Source organism: Herpailurus yagouaroundi, unplaced genomic scaffold, assembly GCF_014898765.1.
Source record: "Herpailurus yagouaroundi ecotype Mexico unplaced genomic scaffold, PumYag 215, whole genome shotgun sequence".
Classification (NCBI taxonomy): Eukaryota; Metazoa; Chordata; class Mammalia; order Carnivora; family Felidae; genus Herpailurus; species Herpailurus yagouaroundi.
This window is the reverse complement of record NW_024412446.1, coordinates 9,000,791-9,012,824: the sequence shown is the minus strand read 5'-3', so window position 1 is coordinate 9,012,824 and position 12,034 is coordinate 9,000,791. Positions and strand designations below refer to the sequence as shown.

Genomic DNA, 12,034 nt, shown 5'->3' with positions numbered 1-12,034 from the left:
ACTAATGTTAATGAAGCTTAGTTAAAAGAAGGCTAATAAAATCAACAGTTACACAAGGAAGGACAAACTGTTAGTTCTAAATTTTTCATTAGGGTGGAGCTTTTAAAATAATGTATAATTTATGACTTCCCTTAGGCATTAAAAAAAAAAAAAGAGGCTTTTAAAAAGACAGGACCAAGCTCAAGCAAACATATGGTATGTTGCTACCACTGCCTGGTCTGATAGTCTGGTTGGAACCACAGCATCTGGGGCAACAGACAAGGAAACAGCTCCTCTAGTTTCCCACTGGCCGGCTCACCTCTCTGATCACTGCTTGCGGGAGGATGGGCCAGGGTTCGCTGGAGCTCACACAATGCCTAGAGAGACCACGAAGGAGTCTGACCCCTTCCTCCCTCCAGCTTTGGATGCTGCATCTAAATTTCTGTGCAGATGCTCTTTCTCTGTCTATACGTGAGACTACACTGACACTGAGGCAGGGGGAAATTCTCAGCCTGAGACAGACCACAGAAGTGAACCGGCATGTCAGAATTGTGCTAGTAAAACAGGCCTTTGGATTGCTTCTTGCGGTAAATAGCCAGCTCTTTGTTTTAATGGTGTTTCTAATGTCCTCACGCATCATTCCCTATAGCTCCTCTAAAAACCACGCAGGGTGCTACAGTCTTTGAAAAAGACCTTGAAAAAGTGGGTTGGGGGACAACTGGGTGGCTCAGTTGGGCGTCTGAGTCTTGATTTCAGCACGCGTCATTATCTCATGGTTCATGAGTTCGAGCCCGGCATCAGGCTCTGGGCTGACAGTGCGGAGCCTGCTTGGGATTCTTTCTCTCTCCCTCTTTCTGCCCCTCCCCAACTTGTGCATGTGCTCTCTCCCTCTCAAAAATAAATAAACCTTAAAAAAAAGAAAAAGTGGGTTGGAGAAAAAAGGTGGGATGAATGATAAATCAAAGCTCTGTTTCTCTACTGAACATCCAACGGCAGTGAGACTCAGCCCAACACAAGTCGGAAAACTTGCCAAGCAGAGGCTGCAGGGAGCCGTTACAGTCCTGAATGACCTTGCTGGCCTTAATGGTAGAGATTTGCCACGTTTAAATGACTTGTATCCTTAGAGTCATGCTCCACGTGCTGTCTGGGTCCCTTTCATACTCCTTTGCACCTCACTTCAAAGCGTCAGGTGTTTGTTACATTTTGAACACCAAAGGGCACAAAGCTAAAATGGTTGGGGCGCCTGGGTGGCTCAGTCAGTTAAGCAGCCGACTTCAGCTCAGGTCATGATTTCACGGTCCGTGAGCTCGAGCCCCGCGTCGGGCTCTGTGCTGACAGCTCAGAGCCTGGAGCCTGTTTCAGATTCTGTGTCTCCCTCTCTCTGACCCTCCCCCATTCATGCTCTGTCTCTCTCTGTCTCAAAAATAAATAGACGTTAAAAAAAAATTAAAAAAAAACAAAAACAAAAACAAACAAAGCCAAAATGGTGATTAACATTTGAGACCAATCTGCAGAAAGTGGGGCAGGAGAAGTACTTGGCTGAGAAGTAAAAGGAAAAAACAAACAAACCCTATGCTGCCATTTTCTTTACATGGCACATTCACTCGCGGTGGACCCCAAAGAGAAAGTTGACGCTGCTTACTCAAGGGAATCCACGCCACCTGCTAACATGTGCAGGTGGTTCAGCGTTGTGATGGAGGTGGTCAGGTGGCGTTTGGCATGATCTAGCTGCTTAATATCGCGGGTGATTTCTTTAACCTAAATATCGAAAAACCGCAGGAGAAAAAGGAAGAAGGTTAAGAAAGATGTTAAATTCATTTGCAAGAAGCCCTGTAAGAAAATAAGGCAAATGAAGCAAGGAAAAAAAACCTCCGGTGAGCCCTTGGGGAAAACACAGACATTCTCATAACGTATAATCAAAATAACCTCCAATCAGCCCATTTGAATTTCATCTGGCATTTCTTCAGAAGACTTTACCCAGGGGTACAAAATCCTCAATTGCGAGAACGACATGAACTTTCTTTTTCACCTCAAGTGGAGTGATCCAAATAGCAATTTAGTATGGAGCATGTGGTCCAGGAGCCAAGTTCAGCGCATCTCCTCTTGAACAAGGTTTTTTTTTTTTTTTTTTAGAAAAGTATGTCTTCTGACAGGGCTATCAGGTTCAATACAATGAACAGTATTAGTCGGCTCTTCTACTGAGATGGTCTTTATTCATGGAAATAGACTTTACTGTCTGATCCCCAGCAAGGAAAGACTTGCTCTCAAATCTCAAGAAGACTAAAATGTAATACACTTAATATGTACTATTCTAGATGAGATGTAAGGTCTTCAGGAACCGAGAAGGTAATGGGGGGGGGGGGGGCGCGGGTAGAATTCGGACAGTGTTGACCCAGAAGATCCAAGAGAAAGAAACTCTGTACCTGGGAATACTAGTGTATTTTAGTCACCAGAAAAGCACATTCAGCAGTGAGGTGGGAACAATTCTCCAGCTTTGCTAATAACGAGGCAGAATGTTCCACTAAGCTGCCTGAGTTGATGTTGACCAAGAAGCTTTCTGAAGAGCAATTTGATTTCCCAATTTCTTTGACACCTGGAAGGAAGGGAGTGCCTTGGACACCAAGCACAAGCCTTCCAGTCACTGGAAAGAGCTATCTTCCATGAAAAGTGACAAACTCCGGGGGGCCTGGCTGGCTCAGTCAGTAGAGTATGCGAGTCTTGATCTTGGGGTTGTGAGTTCAAGCCCCCCATGTTGGGTGTAGAGATTACTTAAAAAAAAAAATCTTAAAAAAAAAAGTATATCTTTCACAAAGGAAGGTATATAGTACTACTCAACTGTATATAGTTAAAAACGATTAGGATGAGGGGGGCCTGGGTGGCTCAGTTTGTTAAGCGTCCAACTTGATCTCGGCTCAGGTCATGATCTCGTGATTCCGGAAGTCGAGCCCTGAGTCAGGCTCTGCTTGGAGCCTGCTTGGGATTCTCTCTCTCCCTCTCTCTGCCCCTCCCCAGCTCACATGCATGTGCGTGCTGACTCTCAAAATAAATAAATAAGCTTAAAAAAAAAAAGTTAAAAACTTGGTAGTGAGTTATGCTCACGTGATCTGATTTTTCAGAGTTCGATCATCCGGGGTGAACGCATAGAGTGAAGATCATAACCCTCCCAGCTTAGTTCAACACCCACAAACCTGTTGAGCTGACCTGGATCTTAGCAGTAAAAGTCCTTTCACAGGGACTTCCTCATCATGCCTGCTCTCTCTTGTCACTCTCAGGCTATCAGTATCTCTACTTCTATTGCCCAGGGCGGGAAACAGATTAAGAACCTGTTATTCTTCACAGAATAACTGAGTTTGGGGAAAAAGAAGATCAGGAGTGGTATAGTGAACTAGATACGGGAGTTTGGCCCCAGAATCTGACAACCCACTTCCAACACTGAAATCATTACCCTCTTTCCTACAGAAAAATCCCGGCACCCCTTTTGAGGTTCCTTAGCTCTGTTGGGTCTGTTAGCTCAGGGGTCTTTAACTACTGTATTAGAAGTCACAGTCATCTATGACCCTTTTCATTCCTGCATCATTAGTCAGTCACTAAATCCTGAGTACTCGTCCAGTGCCTCATCACAAAATCTGACCCTTTCTACTTCTTCAGACACCCCTTGCTCTGCACCAGAGGTGACTAGTCTCTCTGTTCCCAGTACCTCCCGTCTTTCCCCATCACATATCCTGTGCTTCTCTAGACATCACCCTTAAAGGCAGCTCAAGCAAGGGATGCTCAGGACAAAGTCACGGAGATCGCGACACAAACAGAACACCCTTAGTTAATGTACCTTGACTGTTACCCAGGGGCAGCCAAAAAAGGACAGAACATGACGTGACAGGTTTTGGAGTCAGGCAGCTCCAGGGTTGAATCTCAGCACGTCCAGTGTCCTACAGAAGCTGCCTGGCCTCACTGAGTCTCAGTTTCATTGATAAGATGGGTCATCATACAAATAACAATAAAACCTAGTTCATAAATTTGCTGTGAGGGCTAAATGAGATCACTTGTCCCACTATAAAGGGACATCCATGGCACGGTATTTGGCACACTGTTGGAGGGCAACAAATATCCGTTCCCTCTTCGGTCCTACCTCTTCTTCCCTTTAGCAAAGCGCCATCCAGGAAAGCAAACTGCTTTAAAATAAAACCTCTACTAACTTCCATGCTTCAACGGCCCGCGGACGGTGCTGGGGGTAGTGCATCCTGGGGGAAAGAACCACCAATCCGAATCCCTCCTTGATGACATACAGCCTCTATCAAAGACTATTTAATTCTCTGACAAAGTACAAATATTATCATCATTTATTTTCCCCTCCTTCAACTCTTGGTTTGGTAGTTAAAGTCTGTATCACTACCTGCCTGGGAGAATGAACAGGAAGAGCTGACGATGAGGGACGGCAACAACTGATGCTCACTCTGGGCCTACGTGTGACACGTCATCTCAATTAGTCCCCACGATTCTACGATGTACTCAGGACGGTCATCTCCGTTTTACAGTGAGGAAACTGAGGCACAGAGGGGCTGAATAACACGGTTAGTAAGTAGAGGGGTTGGACCCCACCCAGGCAGTCTGACTTCAGACTTCACTTCTCTTCACTGCTCTATCAAACTGCCCGCCCCCCTCCCACTCCATGTCCTTCCCTATCTTGCCACACGGCCACCGAAGAGAGCTGAAGGATACACATGAGGTCTGTTCCTGGCGTAAATTGTAACAGGATGTGGGGAGGAAAGACTGTATGGATTTGGGAGTTTTTATAACCAAAAGAAGTAGGGGGGCAATGACATCAGCAACGGCTTCTATCACAAGCCTCGTACTATGCCCAGCGCTCTTCATATGTTTGATTCCACAACAAGCCTTTGAGGCAGGTGTTACTGTGCTTACCTTACAGGCTGAGGAAACTGGAGATCAGAGACAACTGAGAGACATTACATTATGTGGCCAGAATGTGTGCGTGGGAGCTGACATGTTACAGTGCCTGCCGTGGAGGAGGAGTGGGTGAGGCTGGGTTCTCCGTCAGTGGGCGGGCCTCCTGAGCACATCACCGGAGGACACAGATTTGTCAAAAGGACAACTTCACCAAAACCGTAAGCATGCGCTGTGGCAGGATCCGTCCCACCTCCCAATTCCAGTACCAGTTTTCATGACATATCGTGGATCTTAACTGAGAAATACGTGATATAAACAAATGCTCGAGAAAAGAATCCAAAATGACTAGAACACTATTTTGGGGAAGAAGAAGAAAACTTTTCCTATTTAAAAAAGGGCTGTGAATGCAGGGCAGCAGGGATGGTGAGTCACTGCACGTCTAGCTGCTCCTCTTGAACTGAACTGGAATGTACGCACAGGGCTTGCTTTCGAGACGTGGGTGCTGTGGCTGCCAGCAAGTGGGAGAAAAAGCCCATTCATGAGTGTGACTGGACAAGAACCGAACTTCCTCTTCTACTGCAAGAAAGTCAGGAAGAAACCTAAACTCACCATTTGCTCTGATTTTTCTGCTTTGTCTTTGATATCTTTGATTTTGCCAAAGAGCTGCTGGATAGCTTTTTGGGCCTCTTCAAGTGCCTAGAATAAAAGAAATAAATGATAAACAAGAAGCAACAAAAGACAGCCCCCAGTCACTGCACTATAATCGAGTCTAGCTTCAGAAGAAACCTACCAGAACGCGCGCTCTTGACTCATTGTTCTTACGCAGTTTTACTGGACCCAAATAGTAGACGGACTCTAGCATTTGGATACAGGCAAATACACAAGGTTCTTGCCAACCTGAATCATAAAGTTTTAATTTAAAAACTATCTCCCTCCATCTTAGTGACGACTCCATGTTACTGATGACAACACAGGAATAAAACATGCACATCTGTACATGTTGGCACATGTGTGTGCATACATGTGTGCATAATAACCTTAAAGCTTGTAGAGAGACAGAGGTGGTTCTAATTTGGGAGAAACTCTGAACTTTGAAAGTTCCAGGAGACTGTGCCTTCAACAAAATCAACTGTGCATGGGGACTCCAGAACTGCGGTAAACCTTTAAGTTATTTATTTATTCTGAGAGAGAGAGAGAGAGAGAGAGAGAGAGAGAGAGCGCGCGCGCGTGAGCATAAGTGGGGTAGGGGCAGAGAGAGGGAGAGAGAATTCCAAGCAAGTTCTGCAACTTGACACAGCGCAGAGCCTGACGCAGGGCTCGAACCCACAAACCATGATATCATGACCTGAGCTGAAATCAAGAGCTGGACGCTTAACCGACTGAGCCACCCAGGCGCCCCGTGAGCCAAATGTTTCTACTGAAAAACCTATAAGATGGATGCCACACATTTAAAGTATGATAAACCAGAGTTGCTCCCGCGAGGAGGGGGAAGCAACATTCAGGAGTTGTCAGGGCACTAAAAGCACACATGTGGAGAACATATGTACTTAGAAAAGATGTAGCAGGCCAGCAGAAGGACTCATACTTCATTACATCAAACACACTTTATTTATTTTGGATTTAAGAGTGGTCTGTCCTAACCAGGCCTCACAAGCCCTTTATGAATGTAATGATAAGACCAATGTCACCCTAGAGCTGTGTTTCCTCTTAGTCTGCATAGGGAAAGAGGAGCCTTCCTGAGAGGGCCTTCCAGAGGCAGGAAGAAAGCAGAGCCGAGAGAAAGGGAGAATGACAAAAGCCCTGACAGAATTAACTGGACTTCTGCATTCAGCTGTACCCAATGAGAAAGCCACCTCGAGACCATGAATGAATACGTTTTCTTTTGTACTTAGAAAACATCCCCCAAAAGAAACTTGAGCTGGCTTCCTCTGCTGGAAATTCCTTCCTTGGTGGAGGCAGGGATCGAATCTTTCTTTCCTCTGTAGGCTTCCCAGGCTGTCCCCTTCTTCTGATATTGGGAATCCTTTCTTCTTCTGGAGCTCCTTGCCCTTGTGTGTGGCATAGTTCCAAACAGGAGTTTCACATGTGGGGACAAGTATGCGGAGCCCTCACATGCGACTGTGTTACAGCTCCTAAAATGCATGTCCAGAGGGTACTCTGAGAAGCTGTGTCTTTAGCCCTATTGCAAGTCTGAGGGGACACCATTCAGGCAGCTGCTCGCACCTCCTGGGGCGTGCCGGGTCAGCGTCTGTTTGCTCTGTGGGATCACTTCACTTGTATCTACAGGGGTTTGTGGGCAAAGAAGCTTTTGTACTTGTAGCTTCTGCCACCTGGACACAGGATTTGAATCATCAGAAAGTCTGGGCTTAAGACAGCAGTCGGCATTGCTGTCAGGGCCCAAAATTCATAACTTGGGAAACGTTACCTAAAATGCAGGAAACAATCAAAAGAGGGGATGGAATGCAAGTGGGTCATGCTGAGCAGCTCCTCTCAATCCTGTTCTGCCCCAAAAGGATGCCCCCTCTCACTCAGCAGTGTTTCCACTCAGTTTCCTGCCATCCTAGGATCCAGCACCCCTGAGACAGCTGTGGCGTCACGTGTGAGAAAACCCTAACCCTGTATTTTCCGACCGGCAGCCCGCCTGTGCTGTCACGCTGTGTGCGCAACCTCTCTGGGCATCTGTTTCCTTGTCTGCAGAGTAGTGATGACGATACCTACTTCGACAGTCGTTGGGAAGATTCAATGACATAACAGATGTAAAAACTGCACAAATATTAGGTTTATTTCCGGGGCTCAGGACCACCTAAGCAAATGCATGCACGCATATATGTACAGATATGCAGGGACATACGCGCATACGTTCCCTTCTGGCCACGCCTTTCCCTCTCAGCACAACCACCAGGCCTGCCCACTATCTGATGCTTCCTAGCCTAAGCCGTTCCCTGAGTGAATCCACATCCACTCATTCCACCCCTCCAGCCCCCAAGAATTTTCTTCCTCACTTCAAATATTCACCTCCTCAAAACCAGGATATGAACCAGATTCTTTGGAGCACTGCCTACTACCATACTGCCCAACTTCAGATTTCATAAGATTGTGAGAAACCAAAATCAAGTTCTAACAAAATTAAAATGATAAAAAGGAGTAAAATATCAAATGCCCATTCACAACCAAAGGAGTAAAGTTTCAAAATAAAATGTTCAATACAGCTACTGAGAGCATGCAAATCTTTGTCATCTCCCATGACTTAGTTCAAATGCCACTTTTTCCCCATCCTTTCCCCAACTTCCCCTTCCCTTCCAACACCCTCTCTATATGTAAACAAACACATATGCAGCAGAGGGTACAATCAATTCATTCATCAGCTGGGTGCCTGTGATCCTTCATGTAAACTTAACATTCATAACAAGTTTTTTGTGAGTGTGTCTTTTGGTTGGACCATGACATCCTAGAAGGCATGGACCATATCTCATCCGTTGTGACTTATGGACACCCAGGGCAGTGCCCAGAATGATACAGTAGGTACTCAATACATGTTTATTAACTTGAATTTTAAAATCAATTATGGTATATGCACGCACACATATATACACACACACGTGCACACATATATACACACACACACGCTCCACCTTTGCTCTCAGGGTAGTCAGGTAACACATTTATGTAGTTTATGGCTGTGCCAACATTTCAACTGCAGACCTTCTTTTAAGCAACAATAAATTAGGTTTACAATCCTCACATACTGAAAAAAAAATACTGGGTCAAATCCGTACTCTATCATAAATAAATTCTCATTTTCCAGCAATGCAGACCTTCACGGTCTTGTAACTGAAGACTAGCTGTATCTGAACTGTGACACTGAATTCCTGCAGAAATTATGGTCCCAACTACATCTGTCAGCATTTCATTAATTCACTTCTTCTACCATTCAACAGATATTTGTGGAATAGCTTCCATGTACCAGGTACTCCTCTAAGCACCAGGAACCACTGGGAGATGAGACACACATGGTCCCTTTCCCTGTCCTCAAGGAACTTACTTCAAGAAGTGACAGGTTGGAGGAGATACTGGAAAAACAACTGAATAAAGAAACAAAGAAGAAAATTTCAGAGAGGGACAGGTGTGATGAAGGAATTGATCAGCAGGGTGGTCACAGAAGGTTTCCTGAGAAATAGCATATGAACTGGGACCTGCAGGATGAGGTAGAGTCAACATTTTTAGATCTGGAGTAAGAGAATTCCAAGTAGAGAGAACAGCAAATAAAAGATCCTGATGCAGAAAAAGACCTTGGCGTTTTGAAGGACCACAAAGGAAGGCAGTGGATGGCACGGTAGAATCGGAGTGGGAAGTGCTGATAATTTGGAGAAGCAGGTAGGCACCAGAGCCTGGAGGGCCCCAAAGGCCTGGTAAAACCACGGGATTTTGTTCAAAGTGCAATGAGAAGCCACTGAAAGGCTTTAAACAAGGGACTGGCAAATGCCTTACATATGTAAAACACGGCCCTGGCTGCTACATGGCAGGGGTGGCAGGGGCCATCCAGAGGCAGGAATGAAAGAAAAGACCGCTGGGAAGGGCTGCCGTGCTCTAGGCGAAAAACGGTGCCGGTCTAGAGCAGGTGGCCGACGGTGAGGGGAAGAGGTGCGAGTGACTGGGATTTGTAGGAAGATATGACCCACGGGACTCATGGACTGGATGTGGATAATGAGAGAAAGGAAAGAATCAAGGATTACTCTTTGGTCTTGGTTCAAAAAGCCAGTGAATGTGTCCCTTAACTAAGGAGGGAAGACAGGAGAAGGAACAGGTTTGACAGGCAGGTGTGTATGGTGGTGGTGGGATCAGAAATCAGGAGTTCCATTTCAATATGCTAGGGGTGCACAGCCCACTGGATGTCCAGTGGGGACACCAAGACATCTCAAGCTGGACATCTGTGTCTGGAGCTTGAAAGACAGGAGCAGACTGGAGATTCAAATTTAGAAGTTATCGGTTTATAGGCGATGGTTAAGTCTATAGAAATAGAACTCACCCAGGAAGAGAGAAAAGACAGCAAAGAGAAGAGAAAATGGCCCAGGCTGAGTCCTTGGGCACTCCAATGGTCAGCAGTCTAGAAGGAAAGAAAAAGCGAGAAAAAGATGCGGATTCTCTGTTTTACCAGTGACATGAGAGAAAATGAGGGACGGTGGTGTCACAGAAGCCAAACGAGTGTTGGAAGGAGAAGGAAATGAGAGATTTTTCTTATTTTGTTGAAATCTTATGTAAATTAGGATGGAGAATTGCCACTGAATTTGACAATAAGGAAGTCGCTGATGACCTTGCGCAGAACAATTTCAGTGGAGTCGCGGGGATGGAAGTGGACAGTGACGATGTGAGGAAGTGTGCCACCTGTTTTTATAAATAATGTTTGGAACACACCAATCCCATTCGTTTAGGTATCATGTATGGCTACCCTCACCACACAACAGCGGAGACGAGGAGTTGTAAGAGACCACATGGCTGGTAAAGTCTAAAGTATTTACTATCTGGTCCTTAGCAGGAAACAAGTCTGTTGACCCCTGGTGTAGAGTGTTTTTTTCAAAAAGTGTTTGCTATGAGAAGACAAGAAAAATGGGTCAACCAATGGAGTGAAGGGAGGAAGATCTGAAGATGAGAGGTGCTTGCACAGGTCTAGTGTGGGAACGACTCAACAGAAAAGGAGAAACTGATTTGGGAGGCTGGGGGGCAGTAATGGGACAATTACAGAAGAGAAGGACCTTTTTATAATGTTCTTGGATTGTTTCGTGTACGAGTTCTAAACAAGACTAGAAGCGTCCTCCAGAGTACAGACCGATGACATGCATGGCATTCTTATATCCCCTATAGTTCACGCAATCACCCATTCTGGTTGCCAGAGGGGCAGGCCCAGTTTATGGCGACTGTCTCTGTATAATTATTAGGAGCTCACGCTGCAAAGTGACTCTGGTGACTGATCATATGGTCACATCACCTGCAGCATCCAACCAGAGCTAGAGCACAGGTGGAACTTGACAGATGCTTGCCAACCGATTCAAACTGTTGTGGGGCACTCGTCGGAAGGGTAGCAGTGCCGAGACCACCACTCTGAGTGGGGTGTGCTGACCAACACCCTCGCCTTTCCCCAACCTCGGGCACATCTACCGGCAGTGGTTCAAGAACACACCATCACACTTTCTGTAAATGTTATCTATTTGGCTAATAAGGAGTCTCATGCCCAGGATACTGCAAGGGGTCAGTAAATTCTAAACCCTTTGCAGCCTTCTAAAAAATGTCAGCTCATGGTGTAAAAAAGCACTGCCTGAAAGGCAACTGCCCACCAGAAAGGACTGACAGTTGAGGGCACAGCCCGCACAGAATTCTGTGATATTGTTGGTCATGCCATACCTAGTGATACTCTAACGGGATTAGAAGCACCATCTTCCAGCCAAATATGCTAAGACAGAGACTTTCAGGTAAAAAGGCAAAATGGAGCAGGTTCTATACTTAAAGTAGGGTCTGAAGAAGCATGCACGATCCCTTCTCAGAGAAAGAGTCTCTATCCATAGTTCTCTTTTATTCTTAATCTGGCATCCTACCAGAACAGTCTCTGCTGAAGGTACCACGTTTTTCTTCTAGCAAACAAGTAAGACTCACACAATCTTATATTTCAGAGTCTGAAAGAAAGATAAACTGTTTGCCAGATTTTTTTTTTTTCCCAGGCTGGAATACTTCTGCTTGTTATAACAATGTACTGAAGTCGAGGAAATTTAATACAATTCATTTTCCAGAGTGAACAGGGTTCTTCTGAAGCCTCTTCCATTAAGCAAGTCCACTCTCAACACACACCCTACTGTTTGATATCTAATCCCTAGTAATCAATTACACAGGAAGAGCATTTTGTAATTTGGAAGAATCATCAGGATTTTATTTTTAAGTAACACTAAAATATTTTTACTACCTGGCTGATCAGAAAATGTGCAGAGAGATAGATTCTGGCACTGTCCCTAGACTCTCTTTAAAATAAAATGTGGCTACTTTCCCATTCCAAGCTGTATGTAGATTAAAAACAGAACTAATCACCCAAACATGTCTGCTTTCAATCTACCCTTACCGGAATTTCTTTCTTTCTTTTCTTTTCTTTTCTTTTCTTTTCTTTTCTTTT

General features: G+C 45.2%; 1 protein-coding gene across 1 annotated transcript in view; it reads right to left on the bottom strand.

Moving 5' to 3' along the window:
• The window catches only part of VPS53 (VPS53 subunit of GARP complex), a 135,172-nt gene that overhangs the window by 92,221 nt on the left and 30,917 nt on the right, over positions 1-12,034 (bottom strand). The window contains exons 5-6 of the mRNA XM_040455461.1: positions 5,491-5,577; positions 1,622-1,737 (exon numbers count right to left, since the gene is read on the bottom strand). Coding sequence (XP_040311395.1) covers positions 1,622-1,737; positions 5,491-5,577 — 203 coding nt within the window. The remainder of the gene's footprint in view (positions 1-1,621; positions 1,738-5,490; positions 5,578-12,034) is intronic.